Source organism: Haemaphysalis longicornis, unplaced genomic scaffold, assembly GCF_048455015.1.
Source record: "Haemaphysalis longicornis isolate Haplotype H1 unplaced genomic scaffold, Haemaphysalis longicornis Haplotype H1 scaffold_3, whole genome shotgun sequence".
NCBI lineage: Eukaryota > Metazoa > Arthropoda > Arachnida > Ixodida > Ixodidae > Haemaphysalis > Haemaphysalis longicornis.
Genome location: NW_027526335.1, coordinates 10,586,964 through 10,608,916, shown reverse-complemented (window position 1 = coordinate 10,608,916; position 21,953 = coordinate 10,586,964). Strand labels below are relative to the sequence as shown.

General features: G+C 49.4%; 1 protein-coding gene across 1 annotated transcript in view; it reads right to left on the bottom strand.

The window, feature by feature from the left end:
• Positions 1-1,003: 1,003 nt before the first annotated feature.
• Positions 1,004-21,953, bottom strand: part of LOC144173797 (uncharacterized) — a 29,468-nt gene continuing 8,518 nt past the window's right edge. Inside the window, exon 4 of the mRNA XM_077702056.1 lies at positions 1,004-2,743. Coding sequence (XP_077558182.1) covers positions 1,523-2,743 — 1,221 coding nt within the window. The 3' untranslated portion in view covers positions 1,004-1,522. The remainder of the gene's footprint in view (positions 2,744-21,953) is intronic.

Here is a 21,953-nt window from a genome sequence, read left to right as displayed (position 1 = left end):
AAATTCCGGCAAACTTCTCCGTTTTCGTTTCTAATAAGGCGCCTCCTCTCTCTCTCTCAAAGGGCTTTGGGCAACTGCACCAACACGTGTACGCGCACGACGCTTTGGGCTCGTCAAAACGCCATACTGATCCCAAATATTTCACTGTTAGAACGACACGAAATACATTGCGGTTGGGGCACACAACTTCTAGGCGAAGCTTGATGGACTAGGCAAATACAGAGATGGCGGGTTGGGTCTCGACAAGTACTCGAAGCATTAACTTGTTCAGCACGCATCTTTTACACATCACTGCGATTTATGACGTTCTATTTATTGCATTGAGAGGTTTGACAGGCAGATATCTTATCGCTGCTATGGAGGCCGTTTTTTTGCTGTGGATGCAAAAATGAAGTGAACACAAAAGAGCGTTATTCAGATGTGCGTGGTAGCGGCCACATTTCAACCTTCTAACGCTCTAGTCTCCTGGTCTATTGTTATCACGACTGCACTTGAGGCACGTGCGTCACCCAATTAGGTGAGGTCACGTGCCAGAAACTGGCGCATGGGGAGGGTAACAGAACCAAGCAAGAGAATAGCAAGGGCAGGACGATCAGAAGCCTCCAACCAACATTTGCCTCCACTCTGTTCAGACATTTAAGGGATTAAATTAACGCTGTGCGTCCACACTGATTACAGAAAAACATCTTCAGCAGCGTGAGACGCTTGAGCCCAATGATGGGTCACGGATGAGTGAGTACTTCATCTCTTGTAACCTGTGTTAGTGCTATGCGGGCCCTGTAATGCATTCTAGGCATGCAAGCGTCGATAAAAAGAGCGCTGTACGTCAGACCGGATAACAAGCCGTTGCTGGCCCGTCTGCTTGGAAAGCAGTAACGTTAAAATGTTTATCAACCCGAGAAGCACGTTTTGCCATAGGAGTTCGGCAGATATAAACAGCACGTTAGGCACGCGCGAACTTATCAGGTACATGCAGGCAATATGGAACGGGCACCACGCCATGGACAAGTAGGTAATGCCTTTTATTTCACGTCTTTGTGACCGCGATGTATATAGTAACCCGTAATTGTTCGGATACAATGTTGCACGCATATGCTACGCCAGACACGCACAGATTTACGGTTTCACACAAGGACACAACGTTTCTGCTGATCTCATTCCTTTGGAGAACCTCCATGAGGGCACCGTACCTTCGTATGGTGAGAGATTGCACTGGTTAAATGATTTAGACTAGACGTGAGCTTTTTGATCAGCGGGAAAAGTTTGAAACTTTGACAGCACAATGTACAACGTGGCATTTAAAAATATCTCTCAAAACATTTAGCGATGAACAACACCCATGCAACACAGTGAGCCTTGTAACTGAAGACACCTCTCGCTGAGCGACACCGCGCCTTTTTGACCATGTGAATCGCGTATTCAGTAGCAAACGGCGCAAAAAAAAAAAAACGATACTTCCGTGCGCTGTCGTTTGGACACTTGTGATGCTCGATGATGGGTAGTGTCAGAAGGGCGGGATGACTTAGAGGGCGTTGATCTCTCCGAGGAACATGATGGTGTTGGTCTTGTCGTTTCTTATGAGGAAGATGAAGGGGTGGTCCACGTACACCTTGGGCAGCGGCGGCGGAGTCACGAACGCTGCGGTGCGCAGTTGGATCACGAAGCCAGTCACGGCAGCGGCCTCACTACCTTCCTCGTTGACCTCGAGCACGGCTTTGTGCAGAACGTCCGACACGTACAGGTTCTTGGCGCCGCTGATTCCGGAGAGGTCGGCGTCGGCGGAGAAGATCTTCTTGATGCCCAGCGACTCGAGCGCGGGCTTGAGCGTGTACTTGGTGTCCAGCTTGAGCTTGGGCAACCTGAACTTCATGTCCTTCGGGTAGAGGTTGCCTATGGCGCGGTTCAGGTTCTGAACGGTGAGCACGGACTTGAGGTGCTCGATGCCGTTGCGCTCGCTGGGGAGCAGGATGGTCATGGAGATGTCGTTGCCGACGTACGGCAGGTCCACCACGTCCGCATTGAGCGTCGCGTCAAAGGTGTGGCTCAGAGTGGCCTTGAGCTTCATCGTCGGCACCAGTACCTTGGTGGCGCCCCCGTTGTAGAAAGAGCGGGGCTTGGTTTTCGCCTTGTTGAACTCGTACAGCCAGGTTCCCTTGTAGTAGACGGCGTTCAGCAGGATCAGGCGGGTGGAGAAGTCCGGCGGTTCGTCGAAGAGGCTTCGTATCTTGCCGTGCGTCTTTTCGTTGACCCAGGTGTTGATCTTCGCGATGGCCTCCTCGCCCTTTTTGCTGAAGTCGGCCTCCAGATACTCCGCGCCGAAGGAGGTCATCAGGGCCTCCGTGTAATTCGGCAGAACGCCGTAGCCCTCCTGGGCCACAGCCGCGTTGGCGATGTCGAGAGTGTACTCGTGCGGCAGATCCCGTGCTAACTCTAGCTGCTCCTTGAAGAGTGCCAGGACCACCTCCTTATTGATTTCGTCGGACGAGTAGCCGAAGTTGCGCGTGAGCTGTTCCAGCGTGTCTCCCCGAGCACCGGCGTAGGCCATGCCCATAGCCGTAGCCACGCTGAACGGTGAGAAAAACACGTTCGTGTTGGCGTTGCTTGGAAGGGCCTTCAGCAGGTTCAAGCCTAGAAAGTTGTTGGCACGAGCTAGCTTCCATTGAGACTCGGTGATGTGGTCATCAGCCACCGAAACCCCGGCCGCCACAAGCAGCCACAGGATGAGATACATGGTGGAATAAATCTGGAAGAAAAAAAGAACCAGACATGAGAAAAAGGGCGTACTAAACACTCTTGGAGTTCCGCCAACGTCCCACAATGCCCGAGCATCTTGGTGATAATCGCTTTCCTCGTAAGCGTCCCGTTGGGTTTACTTGCGTATCACGCCCAAAGAATGACGCCGGGAAGGAGTATCGATGGGCCGTCATCCGCAAACTGCATCGTTTTCGCGAGTTAACTACGTCTCTCCCATCCCCGGCATAGATGAGAACGTTTTAACTTCGACCAAAAAAACCACCCGTCTTCCGAGGGCGCCACACTGAGTGCATAGACGACGCAACACTCCTGCACACACACCCATTCAAGAAAAGAAAGACGGCGGTAGCAACCGAGACGTAGTACAGCTGCCTGGCGAGCCTATCAAGCACAGGTTCGCTCCGTGCGCGGCGCCAACAACGGTTCGCCAGAGCTCTCGTTGGAAACACGACAACGCACGCCGCTAGCGCGCTTCGTAAATCACCACGCGTGCGGCTTGCTTACCTGTCAGTGATTGCCGATGGGCCTGCTGCACTCAGACTGCCATGCGTGTCCCTTCTTTAGTTCTAGACGCGCCGGGAAATCCAGCTGCGGATGTCGTAAGCGTGCCCGCCGGAGGTGACGTCTTCGCGCGACGGAAAGCGGACGCCGAGCGCGTCCCCCTCCTTACTTCCCGGACAGCGGCACGCGCCGGAACTTTCCTCGCCGCCGTTCGCGGCGGCCGCTCATTTCGCACCGTTCCTTCTTACTCTTTTCTTCGAGCGGCTTGGGCCGCCACCAGCGTATTTTCTCTTTTACGCGCGCTCGGAGCAAGCTCCGTACGCCCGTTGCGCGCGTAGCGCTCTCCACAGCCGTTGCAATCTCCGGACTTCCCGACGCGCGCAGCGCCGACTGCCCTTGCCTCGCGCTGTGCGTGAGACCCCTATCAAGGGCCTTCTCGACCAACGTCAGCTGTTTTGGCGGCGTCTCTCTGGGGGTAGAAACACACGCACGCGCGGTTTTATCGCGCTACATTGCAAATGCTTCACCGCACAGCCCGCCAGGCTGGTCTGGAAAGTTGCACGAAGATCACTGGTTGCCCTAGTTTGTACAATCCCTATTCTGCGTCATCCCAGTGGCTGCTTGTACGTTTCGGCGGGTTTGACAAGCCGTCGCAAGTGACAAAAGCCACACACAGTAAAATCGTTGCGTCACTACGCATTGGCCTTCATGCGGAGTGATACAGTGACGCAGTTGTGAAGCGGGAGACAACCGTAGCACCTCAAGTTTGGTCGGCGAGCGCAAGCCTTGATCATGCGGATTCGGCTTTCGAGGCACTGCACAGAACTAGCCGTGTTGCGGACAGTTTCTGCCGCCCGCGAAACGGTCTCCTCCGGGGAGGCCTCTGCGTCTCGCATCGTTTGGGTGCGGCGTCTGACGTTTTGAGAAACGGCGCGTGGGAAGGAGAGAAAGTTGTAGTTTCCATTCATGTCGGGGGGCTTGCGCTACGCGAGGCTGGCCTTGGAGGAACAACCCTTGCCGTCGCAGGAGGAAGGCTGCAGGCCATCTAGGATGCGAGCGAGCACGTACACAACGACGCTGGTGGCCGCGAGTGAGAAAGCGACGGATACACGGCGTGCGTGCGTTAGAGACTCGATACGTATTTCAGGTCATTGACATATCCGCAAAGGCATGAAGAAATTATTGCGCTACAATCGTGAGATTAAATATAAAAACTCACCCAAGATTCGGAGCGCTTATGGAGAGTGCACTTGCACTGTGTCGTCATCACGAAGTTAACACTATAACGTATCAACATCGAAGTCTTTCTTCCAATAAAGCTTTGGAGCTCAACAAATAGCCGGTATTTTAGATGCGGCTAAACCATAAGCATGCGCTGGGCTCTCCATACGGGGACCGAAGTTTCCCCCAACGTTCCCCTCCCCCTAATTGATAGAGTTAGAAATTATAGAAATAAAAAAATAGTTTATACGTTTATTTATCATTCTTACAATTAATAATCATTAAAAATAAAAATAAATCATAATTTTAGTTTATTGTATGTCAGCTTGGTCGTGGCTTATATTGAGGGGAAGAAGCTGGGGATTGAAAATTTAAATAGGACGTTTCATTACCTGAGAAAACTTGGATTACATAGACATGGTACGAAGATAGAGAGAGCACTCAAAGAAAACGTCCGACGCGCTGCTCGGGCGTAGGGCGACTCTCCTGAGCGAACAGCACACACACACACCACGCAAGAGTCCAAAGCTCGCACCATACACGCTCGTTGGCATAAACATCCGGCCGCGGCCACTTCGGCGGTGGTGGTTTCAAGTGCTTCGTGCTCCAAGCCTGGTCCCCTCGGCAGGCCGTCGGAGTCTCCTTTAGTTTTCGCCTCTCGGCGCGAGAATTATCCGATGCTTCGGAGTCGGCTAACAGTAAAAACATTATTGCGCTGCTTTTTATGTTCCGTGCGACCCATGGGACAGACTCATACCCATCGTAAAGAGAAATTTTTTTTTTTGACGTCCCCCGTCTTCCGCTGTTCAAACACTGCCTGTCGTAGGAAATATTGGTCCAGTCCCCCCCCCCTCCCCCCCCCCCCCCCCCAAAAAAAAAAAGCTTCGCAGTGGATACAGAAGCGACAATGAGGCGATGACGTGCTTCTCACAACGGCTTGCCTTGGCCCCCATTTTCCGATGGGAAAGGTGGGAAGTATACTGTTGCGAAGCCGAGGTCACTTGATGTTCGTTCGGTTTTTGCGTTCTGTGCCCGCCGCCGGGGCTCTTCCTCCCAAGTGTGTGTGTAAAAGCGCTTCGGACGCGGCTGGGCCCTGGCCCTTTTTTCTGAGAAACGGCTTCGGCGCGTGTGTCTGCCCGTCGGCCGACCGGGAGACGACGGCTGTTGGGGGAAGCGAACCCTCGCCTCGGCTTGTATTACCGCGCGCACTGGCGTCTCCGACCCCCGTTGCGCGCCTACGCGGGCCGCTGTGTTCTTCCGACGACCTTCCCTTTTCCCCTGTTTACTTTTGTGCGTTTTGTCTAACTACTTGCTCTACGCCCGTAATTCTCCAAGCGCGCGTTTTCGAGTCGAAACCTTGCGTCTGTGTTTTTGGTCCTTTTCACTTTGGCGGGGACATGTCTGATTGGAGCTTAGAAGCGTCTTCCTGATTGGCTGCGGGTGTGCCTAAGACTTGCTCCCGATAGTCCGCACACGCTAGGATGCGCTTTTTCCCCCAATGCGTCCCTCCAAAGCAAATATAACGCGGCCCCTCTGGCGATTGAGAGAGAGCAACACCAGGAGAGCCGCTTGCTGCCGATCGTCGGGGCCAGACGCCGGGAGCCCTTCGCCCGCCAACCATGTTTCGCTAAGTACTCTTAATCTGTTGACTGTCTTTTTCATCTATGTAATAAGTGTAATTGTTTCAAGTTCGTATGTGCCAAATTTCACCAATGTCATCTGTAAAGTAAACAAGTTAACTTTAAAACCTCTTCGACGTCTCGACTTTTTCCTTCCGATCTTCATGCTACAGTAGCGGCAGTATGTAACCAAAATACTACGTTACAATACAGTTCTGGGAAATATACAGCAACTGTCGTCAAGGCCTGTACGACCATAACCGGGCACTTGAAGCAATGTCGGGAGAGGTCCGTTTCAGTAAGGATATACAGTCAAATCCCGTTATTGGGAACCTCAGATTAACGATTTTTTCAGATTAACGAACATTTGGAAAAACCCCTACCAAATCTCTATTAATTTCTATCTAAAAGTATTTCACCACTACTAATTTCAGTACACCGATTATTTCAGAATAACGCATCGAATTTTATCATCCTCATATAAAACAACACTTCAAAATAACGAATTCCGAGTGTACGAAATTACTCGTGTTGGTGTGAACGACGACTAATAGTGGGCATGTACACCTATCATCATCAGCATACCAAATGCGCGTTAGCTCTATCGCCTCCGCCTGATCTTGGGGGGTCTCGCCGCCATGCTAGCCTCTGTCGCCACCTTTGTTCCGTCGTCCAGCTACGCAGCTACGTCGGCACGCTAGTCATACGGCTGTTTTTTTTTTTTTTTTGCTACGTGCACGATGAGCTCCGGAAGCACCACGAAAGAGAAACGTAGGCAAGATATTTCTTTGCAAGATATTTTGCAGTGCGTAGCAAAAATACGCACTTTTCTTAGCAGGTGCACCAATGCCACCGAGGCAGTGCACAAGAACGTGCACAACTTCGACTCGCTCGTCTTGCAGCAGTTGAGTGGCACATATCAGGCAAAGATCATCGATTTCTTCAAATAAACGTGCATCCAGACCCGCGTTATGGGCTAACGCGATTGTGCACATGTTCCCAGTAAGGGTAGGTGGATGTTTTGTTATGTTGACAATTTGTACCACGGATTTTTCAGTTTTTCATCATAACGATTATTCAAAATAACGAACTATTTTCAGCGGTCCCTTGAAATTTGTTGTATCGAGATTTTACTATATGGGGCCGCCCTAGTGCACACTTAGATGATTTATAGTTCAGACAATTTCAAACTTAGGTGCGCAGAATGGAACGTTCATTTCTGTGCGTTCCCACGTATTTCACGTATATATCCCACGTATAAACATATATACTACCTATAGTACTGAAAAGTCCTACACGTGGGTATTTGTCTGTGCTTTTGCTAAGTATTTCCAACGGCAATGTCATCTTGCAGTGCCTTATACCCCAGTCACACGGGGGCTTTCAATCCTGATTGAAGCGAAGCGCGCGCGATTGACTTTTCGAGCGCGCTCGACGCCCCGCCGCTGCTACACGGCCCGTTTCGATCGAGAAGTTGCACCAGTTGCACTCACGTACGCCAGATGGCGCTAAAAATGTACTTCGCAGTAAGGTGCCTGGATGCGCGCCCGCCTCCGCGCGCCCATCCAGGCACCCTAACTTCGCGGCTGCGTCTAGTAACTTCTCGCGGTCGTAGTTATACGGAACTATATAAATGTTACTGCATGCCTATTTGGGTAAAGTTATTTGATACAATTGGTGGCGTTTGTTAAAGTTGCCACCTTCTGCGCCATTACTGAGTGGCATAGAGTTAATACTACTCTGAGCGGGGACGAGAGTACCACCGCTTTTGCCCGATCGCGCTTGGAAACCTCGATCAGCCTCGATAGCGCTTGGGAAACCACGATTCAGTTCGAGCGGGTTTGCGCTCGATCGCGATTGAAACTGCCGTGTAGCCGCGCCCGATCCGGATTGAGGTCGATCCGGACCAACTCAACCGCAATTGAAAGTGCCCGTGTGAGACAGGGGAATTCCAAACGCGAGTGAAGCTCTCTGACCCTATTAGTTCAAAAATGATTTTGCGACAGCCCCGGACGAGTGACGAAAGCTCGAGCTTATGTCTGCAGGGGAGGCGCACTCACTAAGGCTGGGCGCTGCCGCAACACGTGTTGTTCATATTACGGAGTCACGTGCGAACGAATAGGCAGAGCCCACCGCAGGCGTCGTACGGGGAGTGCTGGCGGGGAATTACCCTTTGAACATGTGCATTCTTTGGGTTGCGCTGCCTAGCGCAGCCCTAACTTCGTGCGACGTTCCGAGGAAATGATGGGTGCGTCTGCGCGCAAACGTCGGCTTCGAAATCCTGCACGATAGCTAAAGGCCGGCCCCGATTGCGCTGCGGTCGCCATCGCCCAACAACTCAAAGCGAGTGACGTCCAAGCACTTTTCGTGACTAGGGGGACGCAAATGGTTGTTTATTGCAAGCAATACTTGAGATTGATCGGTTGAACCACGTTATAAACGCCCAGCCCCGGCTATCTTCCTCAGAACGTGAGGAGAACGATGTGCAGTCTTTGCATCTGTTGCTGCGAAGTAAATGTAAACCTCGTGTGGTGTAAGACGCTTGCCACAGCTCGTGGAGAGCAATTTCGTCGCGGAATAAAGTTGAATGCGAATGAAGGAAGCACTGACAGCCTCGAAGACGGAATGGTGCTCCTATGGGCATACACTTGTTGGCCCTGTCTTTTATTTTTTTTAATGTGGTTTTTAAGTTTCCGGAGGGCCGTTTCTCGGGTCTTGGTCTGATCGGCTGCACCAAAGTGTTGAATGACGTGTCGAGCCTTGTTATTTGTTTTTATTTTGTCATTTGGAGCCTGGCAAAGAGTCCAGTAGCTTTCAGCCATTGTAACGTTCGCGGAGCGAACGTTTCAACTTTGTAACGTTGTAACATTGTAACGTTTCAGCGTTGTAACGTTCTTACCCAGTGCTGTAGACGTAAATCATTAATTTCACTTTCCGTTCATTTCCCATCAATAAGCACATACTTTCGACAAGATGCGTAGGGATAAGAGCAGCCATGCACGCAGCTTCCCAAGCGCCACCTTCCCCCGAACCACATAGCACGGAACAACCGCCAGGTCTTTCTTTTTAGTCCGAATAAACAGAGGGCAATACAGCGATATGGACGACTAGGCATAGATTGCAGAATATCAGATGAATGAGAAATAATGAATGAGAAATTCATTACAATAGCGAACAGTAAAAAACAGTAAAGAAAGATTGATCAGAGGTTTGGTGAGGCAATATGACCATCTCATAACTTTTGTGAAATAATGTGGTAGACGATTTGTCAAATAGAGGGGTCAACAATCGAGTTCCCTTGTGCCTATTGAAAAGCCAAGATTTCGGATTCAATTGCCGGTGCAGTGCATAGCAGCTGCTTTGGAAAACATTACTACATGCACTTCCGTCTGCTTACGTGCTTTGAAAGCGAAAGCACAGGGATCGTCATCAGCGTTTTCGTCCTCGCCGTTGTATCCTCAATGTCCTCCTCCCAATTTTCCTCCTCCTCTTCATAATCATCATCATCAGACCGTTTAGATCCCCTTCAAGACGACGGCCTCTCCCACTAACTCCAACAGCTCTTGTTCTCGTTTCCTGAGCACATTCTTTGCCTCCGAATTTTCTTATTTCAACCCTACATCTAGCTAGTGGCCTCTCCCTTCTTTTATACCCGTCTCTCGGTAGCCAGTCTGCTATCCCTGTGGTCCACCGGTTGACCTTTCGTCTCACTGTACATGGCCAGCCCGAGTCCGTTTCTTTTGAACTACGATATCTCCTACTCGAGTTTGCTCCCTGATGCAGGAAGCTCGTTTCCTGTCCCTGAGCGTTACTCCTATCATTACTCGCTCTGTGGCGTTGAGCCAACCTGTTTTCTTTCCGGTTGTTTAATAAGGTTCCAAGCATCCGCCCCTATGTCATCACCGGCAGTAGTACGCACTACTACTCTAATAGAAGTAGCTTACTTTCGATTATCTGGGAGCGCCCACCGAGTGCACCCTGCAGCCCATGCCTATTCTGCACAGAATTTCTTTCTCGTCGTTGGGATGAGTGCGGACAGTCTGTCTAACGTAGTTATATTCCTCTACTTGTCGCGTAAACCCTCTCAACACATATATTTCAGACATGTGCGTAGTTTTATATGATCAGTTACATCATGTTTTGTATACTTTACGTTTAGCTTATTATCGTCTTTATTCCCATCCAAATCCAGATGCAAATCGTGATATTACTCCCGCTCCTCGCCCTTTTTTTTTTCTTTCGCTTTTTTATCTCACATCGTTCACCCCCATCTGAAGTAGCAAGCCCTACCTACCGTAAGGGGTGCTCACATGTTCAGTTTTTCGTTGAATTTCTCGGTTTCTATTGCTGCATCATTTTGCCGCCCACGGTGAAGAAGGCGCGTTAAGCCGATTTATTTATCATTGCTTTTGATTTGTTCATATCACCCGCCTCGGTGGCTCAGTTGCTAGGGCGTTGCGCTGCTGCGCACGATGTCGCGGGTTCGATTCCCGGCCGCGGCGGCCGCTTTTACGATGGAGGCGAAAAGCAAAAACACCCGTGTGTGCGACATTTCGGTGCACGTTGAAGATCCCCAGGTGGTCAAAATTAATTCGGACCCCTCCACTACAGCCCGCCTCATCGCCTGCGTTGCGTCGGCGCGTTAAACCCTACAATCAATCAATAATTTATTCATATCTAACTTCCTACATGCGGCCAAGCTTTATGATTGTAGTTTCTGAAGAATTTTTTTTTTCAGATGTTCTGCAGACTCACTGAAGAAGATTGTCGTCCGCAAACCTCAGGTGACTCAAGTACTCCTCGGAACATTGCTGGCGCTAGGCGGGACAAGGACGAGGATTTACACACACAATAGTAAATGTATGTAAATCCTCGACCTTGTCCCTCCTAGCGCCAGCAATTTTCCGAGTGAAAAACCAACTAGCCCCATTTCAAGCTCTGGTTAAGTATTCCTCGTTTATCTATAATCCTGCCTTTTCCCAGACAAGCGTCCTGAATACCCCCCTTAGGCATGCTATGAAAAAATCTGGCGCAATGGTATGACTCTGTCGTACTCTCCGTATGACAGGACACTTTTCACTTTTCTGGTTCAGAACTACCCTGCCCGTACATCCTTAATGGATGTCGTTTATGATTCTTATTTAAGTCTCCCCTGTTTCCGGGCCTTTAATTTCTTCCAGCCCTGCTGCGGTGTTTGCCAAATCAAATATTTTTTTCATATTCTAGAAATACCATGCAAAGAAGTTTATTATACCACGGGATATTTCTATTGCTTCGTTCATGACACGGACGAGATCTACTGTAGAGAATCATTTTCTAAATACCGCCTGTTCCCTTGGTTGCTGAAAACCTAGGCTGTCGCATATGCGGCTAGCTATTACCTTTCATGGCAGCAGCCGGCGCTTTAAATAAGCAGCACAGGTGTGGCGCCTTGATCCCCGTACACAGCCCCCTCCAAGCCGAGGAAGCGGCGATAGCACTTGCATTTAGGCAAAGCGATGCTAAAGTCGAAATAACAGGCTCAAACAAGGCGTGCTACAACTTTTCAAACAGTTGGCTGCACGTCACAACACTTGCAATAATCAATCTGAAACCACCAACGAGACCAGTCAGGATTGTATGATTACCACCTAACTGCGACACCCCGACAACGAGATTCCGGACCTTGTGGCCAGAGATTTGAACCGCCAAGCCAGCGTTGATGAAGCCAAGCCCGAGCGCACGCATCCTCTAGTCACATACCGGGAAATCACGCAGCACTATAGCCTCCCTCGTAGAACGTAACTCTTCCCGCACAAATCGCTACCGATGGACCTGTTTGGCCTCGCACGCTTTTAACAGCGTAGCTGTGGTAGCTGACCGCGATGTGTGTCGCGTAACGCGTCAAAAATACTAAAAAATACCGAGCGCTTGTGAGCGCGTGCAGCGGCGACTGTCCAGCGTCCCCGGCTCGCGCAGCGGATTTAGCAAACAAAGAAAATAATCTGGTGAAAACCCCGCGGAGCCCCTCACGTTGACTAGCAATCAACAACCCCACAGCTGCCGCCACACCATCTCCAAGGAACCGCGACGGGACTCCATGAACGCCGCGCATGCGTCGTGCACGTACGCGCCGCCGCTGCGCCCCGGCTGTCGTCAAACTGCACCGCGCATGTAATGCTTGGCATGAGGAACACGACGACATCAATGCAGATGACGATGACTACTACTAGCACAGCGCAAAGCAACGGTGGAACATGTAAATAAACAATTTAAAACTCGTCAAATACAAGAAATTTAAAACGACAAGTAACTCGATGTTTTGCCCTTTGCCGCTGGTTTAGTGAATTTCGTCTTCTTCAGAACTTAGCCACCAAGAGTGCACAAAAAATCGTCTTATTTCGAAGTTCAGCTACGTTTCCTCGTCAACACCCTGGTGCTAATAAGAGTTTCGTTGGTTTTATTTGCTGCTCATCGCGTTCGGGAGTAGGCAGATTTAAGGCGTTCGTGAAGGCGAATGAGTTGTGCGGAACTCCTTACACAAAAATGACATTAAAGCGAATGGAATTAGAGTTTTGCGTGTATAGCAGCGAACTGATGACATAAAAACTTCAGGCATTAAAAATGTTCGACAACGTAAAAATAATGTCTCTTAATAGTACCCATAAAAAGAGTGCGAAATGCAAAATACTACGTTTCAAACATGAACGCGCGCGACGCAAACGGCTCACGACATTGGCGTTTTCAGAACCGACACTGAATAGAAAAGGCAGCCATTACCGGCGGCCGGACGTGACGTACGTGATGGAACGGAAGCGGCCGCGCTAGAACCGGCGGCCGCTCAGAACCGCCTTCAAATGCACGTGGTAGCGTCGCGTTTCCCACTGTTATTTCCACAGAACCCCCACTGACGTTTGCCCAGGATAATGGAGTTAGGCGCAATTGCGACATCGCGTTGCTATCAATCGAAATCACGTAGACCGAACGAAAGTTATTTTTCCACCAGAATAACTGCCGTTGTAGCTTGGCATTGCGAGTAAAAAAGCGGGCCCTGATTTACAAAGCTAGTTGCTTGTACGATATCTAAAAGCAGCTTTGATTAGCCAGCGCCCCGGTTATCACATCGCTCTCTTTGAAAGGAATAAACCGCTCGCGAGCGGAGATCAATCACTATTTTTACTATGCATTACGTGCAAGCGGCTTCGTGAATATCAGCCCAGTATATTTCGCCTTACTGTACATCGAGAATCCAATTATAAAAGGAATCTAAAACTATATGCCAGCTTCCACAGCTAAATGATGCACTAAAACACGAGAAACGTTACCTCACTTCCGCTGTTTTCTACTTTCACCACAGACATGTGCTGTTGAAAACATTTTAATTTCATGTAAACTGAATCTAGCGCTCTACAAAAGCAGATACTTCATTTGGGAATAAAAAATTTAATTTGTTTAGGAGAGCCGCAGTTTCGTTAGCTTTCGCCCTTCGCGAAGACGACGACCGATATTTGTGCGGATGTATTTGTTGCCACGAGCAAGGCTGATTTTGGTTCGCTTAGCGAGTGAGGTGAAAGTCGCACAAATGTTTATAACCGCGTGTACAACTCTAGTTAGGTCGCAAAACTTTGGACAGGTCTAAGGGGGAGGTGGCGTTGGCCCAGCCCAAATATTGCAAATATTGGACGCGGATATGGAAGTGGCCAAGAATTTATAAAAGATCATTTTTTTCTGTGATAAATGCAATACGAATGGCAAATGTAAGCCAAGTGCGCATGTCGCGCAATGTTTTTACCAGAAATATTAATTTCAAGTAAAAAAAATTTTGCGAAGTCCAGAACGTTCGCAAGCGCGTGAATAGTTTGTAGATGTCTGATCTGTTTTACTGCACTGAAAAAAGAGGATATTGCCACATATGTGGTTAGTTTTAAACATTTGATGACGACGGCAGTACAGCGCGGTAGTGTAGCAGAGAAACCCCGGGCGAACGCGTCCCTGCACCCGGCGGGGCGCCGTGCCAGTCGCCGGAGAAGCGCGAGCTTTACGGGACAGGGGACTCCCCAACCTCTGTCACAGGCCGCTTGAAACTTGTTTCGGCGACTCTCCGCCAGGTGCAAACGTCCTCCGCACGGAGCTACTTTGAACGATGGTACCTTGAGTGCTCTGTGCTTACGAAGCTTAGGATTTCGCCATGGTGATTTGAGGAGCATAGACCACTTATTTGGATCAAATTTTGACAGACAAAAATTTGAGGGCAGTTGGCCTTTAAGTGCTTAATGTCATTTTTCGTGTACGTGTGGCACGGGTATTATTCTACCAGTTTCTTCTCTACATTATGCTTCTATATTACAGCTAGTGCTGTCTCTGTGATAGCAGCCGTTAAGTTGTCATGTTGTCATTTAGTTTGTCTTGTAGTTGTTAAGTTGTGATGTAGTTTGTCTACGCTGTCATCCTTGTCTCCGGTTAAAAGCCCAATTTTCTTCTGAAGGGTTTTTTTGAAATCCTGCAGTTTGGCTCTGACTGACTCCATGCAGGGTTTCCTCCTTTTATCTAGTTTCCCTCTGCCCCTTTTGAGATCCACCCTTACTTTGCACCCTACCATCCTGTTATCGCTGCCCCAAACCTTGCCTAGCACCTTCGCGTCCTGCATAATATACCGATTGTAACTTAGAATAAAGACAATTTCGCTTTAGCTATGCCCTGGGGAATTTTCCATGTCAATGTCCCATTGTTTCGTCTGCAATAGGTATTCATCAAAGGCGCATTCACGCCTACACCTGTGTGTATGTGTGTGTGTGTGTGTGTGTGTGTGTGTGTGTGTGTGTGTGTGTGTGCGTGCGTGCGTGTTTGTGCGTGCGTGCGTGCGTGTGTGTGTGCGTGCGTGTGTGTGTGTGTGCGTGTGTGTGTGTGTGTGTGTGTGTGTGTGTGCGTGCGTGTGTGTGTGTGTGTGCGTGTGTGTGTGTGTGTGTGTGTGTGTGTGTGTGTGTGTGTTATTTTCCTTCGTTTCTTCGCCTGTTGGCGCGAATTACATCGACAGGCAGACTGCCGGCAGTTTCAAGCGACAGTTTCTGTCGGATTAGAGTTCCTCGTATAAGTGGCTTGCGTCTGTTCTACTCACGTGCCGTCGTGTTCACCGGTCATTCTGCATGCACTACTAACTCGTGTTTTGCTGCTGCTGCTGTTGTTGTTGTTGAGAAACTTTATTTTGAGCCTGGTGATGTGGGAGTGGTGCCTCATTCCAGGAGACCATGGGACGACCATTCTGTCTCAGCACTGAACACCAGGAGTTGCTGGGCGTCCGAGCCGGCACTGATCGTGGTGTTCCCCCACAGCTCAGGCAAGGGAAGGCTAGTGGATAAAGGTGGGAGGGCGGGGTTATGTGCGCACTCAAAATCATATGAATAAGGTTACATGAGTGAGGGGAGAATGTACATGTGGCCGGGTATTGGTTGGGGTACATACGATGTGGCCAAGTGGGGTGAGGGAAGGTGTTTGTCTGGAGTCTCCGGAGTATTACTTCTTCTCTTTTAGTAAGCTGCGGGTGAGGAGGTGGGAAATGTCACCTTGGAATGCGGTAATGTTGGGCGATATCTTGAAATGTGAGCAGGGGAACGAGACTCGATGTTTTCTCAGAAGTCTCGGAGGAAAGCTCGCCGGCTTGTGCTGAGGTAGTGCACTCGGCTCCGTTGTGGCAGTTCCGGTTCAATTCCCATGTGAACTCAGCTGTGTTTCTTTTGTTTTCTCTTTATCGCGAGGTATCGTCTGTACCGGGCATCAACAACAACGCCTGTTTCTCGCACAAGGGGGCACGAGAGGCCTTAGAAACTCCGCACGAACCGATGCACAAACCAGCTGTCGCGAAGGAAGTCAAATGAATTTATTGCCGCGCTACCGCTTCCGACGAATGCCGTAAGAACGGGTGCGTTCTACAATTAACCCAATTTTTTTCCCCGTAAGAATTGTGTACAACCAGTATTCTGACAGATACTACCCTCTCCAGGATGCAAGCCTAGGTTTGCTGGGAGAGTACTTACCATCCCGGAGTCATTAATGGCAGCAACCGATCTAGACAGGCGAAATAATTTCACAGTGATCTCTTCAATTACACCGCCGCGGTGGCTCAGTGGCTAAGACGTTGTGCTGCTGTGCCCAAGGACGTGGGTTCGATCCCAGTCATAGAGGCTGCTTTTCAGATGGAGGCTAAAGTGAAAACGCCCGCGTGTTGAGATTTCGCGCACGTTAAAGATCCTCGGGTGGTCAAAATCAACCCGGAGCCCTCCACTACGGCGCGCCTCATAGTCAAGCTGTAGCTTCGGTGCGTTAAACTCCAAAATTGAATAAAATGATTACTTGTCTCCGTTTTAACTGCGTTTTATGGCAGCAAAAGATACTGGATAGGAGCCGCGTTTTAGATAACCGGTACGGCATCTCCCTCAACTACACGGGAACCGCAAACCTGCGGGGTACACGGTACAACATCTAACAGCACCCTCGTCTGATATGAAGTCGGTTGAGTGTGTGACCGTGAAGGCGCGGCCAAGGGCAGCCGACGCGTGACTGCGCGCCTCTCGTATATGCCGAAGGTTCTCCCCGAAGCAGCGTCACGACCCGACCTTCCTGCGTGGGAGCTCTTCTCCGCGTGTGTCCGGAATCTGACGGCGAAGGCCACCGTGCAGCAGCAGCAGCGGCCGCTACGCCTGTTTGCTCGCACCCTATCTCGTCCGGCCCCGCTCGCGTCATGAGTCGGCTCGAGCGGAGCTGCCCCAGATTGCGAGCTTGTGCGCGCGGGTTGCTTCCGTTACAAACACGGGCCGGGATGGACTCTAGTTGAAGGTGAAGGTGTTGTATACATAAATGACTGCCATCCAGGTGTACAACTTGTTGCTCCGTACTCAGGGACATGGCTCAAGGACATCGTAATGTAGGGGCAAAAATATTGGCCGCATATCTGCCAACTTCACTGCAAATGTCGTAAAAAGACCTTTTGCCGCCCCTGCCAAGTTCTCTCTATTCTTTTTCCCGCCCACCTTTCACGCTCTTGCCCTTCCGTCTCGCTCCTCCCACGATAAAGCCACGGAGGTTCGCTCGAGTCAATTCAACGAAAGAAGGCAAGGATGCCGACCACAAAGCTACTTTGTCCTAAAACAACTTACGTTTCGGCTCCCATACGGTAGCCTTGGTCACAATATCGGGATGCGTTCCGCCTAAATTCATTCGGGCTTGCAATATCGGTATGCATTCGTCGAAATGCATTCCCGTCAGGCGGGCTTCCGTTCCATCCTTGACTTCAAGTCAATTCGACACCTTGCGCGCCATCTACTAGAACCTTTTGTTACTGTTGAACTTCTCGGAATTCCGCCCCGTTGTCTAAGCTCGGGCACGCGCTTTTTGTACTTTTGGGGCAAAATATTGTTTTTAACGCGTTAAATTATTGGCTATCGCGAATATCAAGAGCACATCTATTTCAATTAAAAGAAGACTGCGAATACCAGTTGTGCATCGATGTTTCGCCTCGAATATGCCTAATGTTTATTTATTGTTCTACAATGTTGACAAGTGTGAAGTATGGTACCATATTGTCACGAAGCCAAAGACGACACAGTTGTCTTGATGGAAAAAAATTGGCCGCGTATCTGCTCCTTTCTCCGCAAATAAATACGATAATCTTTGTCGACATGAGCCAAGTAAATGCCTCCCTCCGCTTTTCCGCTCGCCTCTCATCTTGTCCCTCTTGCGTCTCGCTCCTCCCAAGGTAAACACGCTGAAGGCTTGCTCAAATCAATTTAAATTTACCGCGTTCCACTGCTCCAGGCCCGGTGCCTCGATGACAGCGCTGCCGTACGGCGGAGACGCGCGCGAATCGAGGCGTCCTACTTCAACGTTTATAGATAGAACCGCGTTGCCCTAGTCCACGTGCGTTCCAAGCAGAACGAGGAACTTATCTATGGAACCTTTCGTAACTGTTGCCGCTTGAATTCTTAAAATGCCGCCAAAAGCTATGGTGGCGCTGGGCGACAGCAGGCGACAGTATGATTTTTTTCTGCAGTAGATGCAGTATTTCATTTCGAAAAGATCACGCATCTATGAATTATTTTATAAAGGAACACTGTAAATATCCTTGCGTATTAATTTTCTGTCTTATATTTGCGTAATGTCCTGTTCTTGTTCAACAATGTTGACAAGTATGAACATATAAACCGGACTGAGATGTTTAGATTTCACTGTGAATAGACTATTCCGCAGACCTATAGTTTCACTTTGGCCGGGGGGCTGAATCGAGTCACAGTCAGACAGACAGACCAGTTTTCTGCGTTTTAGTGGCCCAAGAAAGACTATCGTCTTTAAAACAAGTTCATTGGAGCGAACTTGTGCTCCCCTTATACAGTGGAACCCCGATAAGACTTTCAAGGGGCCGCGAGAAAGCGTCGTATGTCCGGGGTGTCGTACGACCGGGGTACTGGTAAATGTCAGCGTACCAGATGGTCTCACGCGACAGGTGGGCCAAGAACTTTTTAAATTACTATATTTAGCGCATTATCACCTAATTTGCGAACCTTTAGCTGAAATACCAAGTTCAAAAAAGCAACGCCTAGGTTGTGCCTCCCTCCACTTTATGACGCCCAGCTAGCCCGCCAGTTAAGCGCCGCGCGCTGCGCGACATAAGGCCGACGTGGTAGAGCAAATTAAGAGGCAAAAAGTCGTGTGAAACTGCCAAGGCCAAGCGAAAAGAACGATAGTACAAGGCGGAGATGCACAAAAACGGCATCGTGCCGTCGTTATTGGGTCATATAGTGCTTAACACATAGCTGTTTTGGTGTCCCACAAGACCCACCAACGAGAAATAGATAAAATAATTCAACTATGGTGAGGAAACCGTGTTGCGGCGAAAATTATCGCGCGGTCTTGCTACAGTGACTAACTGCATCGGCCGGCGAGTGATCCAGAAATGGTAGTGCCAACAGGTACGTGTCTCTACCCATCGCCTTCTGTATTTTGTTTCACCCTTGCGGCGGACGCGCGTGAATTGAAGCACTGTAGCAACGAAAAGAGCGGAGTGACAACGCGGCTTTGAAAGACACAGAGAAGCAGAGAGCAGGGATATAGGGATAGCGTCGTGAAAGAAGAAACTTGGATCAAGCGGGCGGGGAAAGCGGCTGTTCGGTCATCGCCGTGGGGTTGCGTCGTATGTTTTCGCGTTCGTCGGCGGCTCAATGGGAGCTTCAAATTCACTGTCCCCCTGCCACCTAAACTTCGATTTCTCGCAGTTGGCACGTAGGAGTGCTGATGCCGCGTGGGGCCGTCGCAGGTTAACTCCTGCTACCTGCCTGCTTGCTTGCGTCTGTTCAGAAATTGGTCTGGCCCGCCTGCGGACCTTTGGACATCAAGCAGCGTCGAGCGGGGGGTTCATCATCATCATTTATTTTTCCCTTAAAGGCCCCTTTCGGGGTATTACATAAGGGGGGGGGGAAGATCAGTAAGGAGGTTCATAAAACATGGTTATAAAACACACGATTGACACACAGAAGCACAAAAGTCACAGTTTTTTTACATTTTAGGCGGTATTGAACATAAAACACACATGATTGACACACAGAAACACAAAATGCACATTTTTTACGTTTTAGGCGGTATTGCCACATAAACATACAAAGGCCATATTTCCAATTGTTATGCGGTAATTGCTATACAAAGAAAGTTTGAAGATAAGCATTGCAGTGAATTAGGTACATAGTGTTGGTTGTATAAGCGATTGCACAACGAAGAAAAGAGAATAAGTCTGATTAAGTGCGGAAAACATTGGTTAATTGCTGCCGAAATTTCTCTGAATCGCTCTCATTTACAATTGCATCGGGTAGGGCATTCCAAGCCTCAATTGCAGCTGGTAAGAAAGATTTGTCAAAGGAATTAGTGGTGCCATGTAAGCGCTGAAGGCTGTGGGTGTTAAAATGGTGCCGCGACGAACGAGTTGGGGGTATCAGGAGTGTGGTGTGGAGGTCTGGGGAATTATAGAAAAGCGAAGGGAAGAGACAAAGTCGAGCGATATTGCGGCGGAGTATCAGTGCGGGGATTCCAATGGATGCTTTGATGTTGCTGATGCTGTGGTGAGGGCTATATTTAGAAGCGATAAAGCGAGCGGCGAGGTTCTGCACAGTTTCGAGGGAGTTGATTAAGTACGCTTGGTGAAGGTTCCAGATGGATGACGCATATTCTAGTTTGCTCCTGACGAACGTTTCATAGGCGAGTTGCCTGGTAGATGAAGGACGTGAGGCAAGGGATCTTTTGATGAAGCCGAGGGAATTGGATCAGGACGAGGCGGTGAAGGTCAGAACGGGGCGGTGAAGCGGTGTAAAATATGGGAAAAGCGCCGGTTTATCCACGCCAGGGTGCGTCGTATGAAGCGGACCGTGTGCACCAGAGCGTCATATCATTGGGGTTTTTAATGCATTGTTTCTATGGGGAGTTTGCCGGGACCGCGATGATCCGTCGTAAGAAGCGGGTCATCGTAAGTCCGTGGGACGTATCAGAGGGGTTTCACGTAACTCAAAAATACACAGGCGGCGAAGCAACAATGAACAAAGGGACGTGCGTAGGAGGGTGTCGGCGAATCGAATGCCGTGGCGTCTGCTCTGCTGGAATTTATCTTCCGGCGCGGGTGTTTCTCGAACCGTCGAATTACATCGAGAACACTGTAGATCAAAGAAGACTGTTAAGGCTAGTGGCGTTAGGGCGACACATTATCCCTATCATATGAGATAATCCGTGCGGCATAAGAAAGAAAGAATGGAACATGCCCTTCACTCGGGGCACAGATACCACAGCCTCGGCGCAGCCGGGCGATAAAAGCAAAAACATAAATAAAGAAATATAATGCATGGTTAACGGCAATATTTAGTGGTTTGGAAAGGTTTTGCCTGTATAAACTTCTCGTTCTGTTAACTTTGGCGTGGTGGCTGAATCGAGGTACAGACTGTCAGACAGACAAAAGTTTCGTTCTTAAGGAGCCAAAAAACAAACAAAAAAAAGATTATCGTCCCTTAAAACGGAAATAGGCTTTTTACGCGCAGATGCTTCCCCTCGGACATGAAGTGCACCGAAGTAGAGGACTGCGGTCGCTGACGGGCACTGAAGTATCGTACGCGTGAGATTTGTCGTATCTCGCCTCCATCAAAAATAGATTGCACGGCCGCATGCTGACTCGTGACGTCCCTGTGTAGCCTCACTGTACATTGGTCACTGCTGCATGCCGGGTAATATTGCGAACCTTACGTACATGAACAAGCAGGTATAAATTAGTAACAAACGATTTCGGGCGCGAGCTTTTTTTTTTTTTATGCGAAGCACAAATCGGCAGGTCCTTTGCGTTTACTTTTTTTGCTCCTCCGCTCCCCTTTGGAGCCGTCTTCAGTGCTCGTTACAAAAGAGCAAGTACACGCTGGCAAGAGCCGCAAGACTCTTAGAAATGAGTAAAACTAGTCAGCGTCCTTCTATATACGATTTTCGTTATATGAAGAAAAGCACTCGGGTTAAAACTGGCGCAAAGAGAGGTGAGATGTTTGCGCGGTGACAACCTTTTGCGCGCCGCCTCGTGTTCCCCTTTGTATCCAATTTTGCTGTCGTGGCCAGGTATTCATGCGCTTTTAATGCTGTACAGGCCTTTTTCATCTACGCGTGCCGCCAACGCACGAATACGCTTAACAATGGGGCACTCGCGGCGTCTCTCGCCTGACGTTCTCAGAAGGCGTCCTGCGAGCCTGTACATTTTGTGTACGCTGTCGGTTAAAAACGACTTTGTCTTGTATGCTCTTTTTCATAACTTGGCAGATATATAACGGTGTGATTATGATTTCAGTAATATCACTCACAAACATGTTTGCGCCAGTT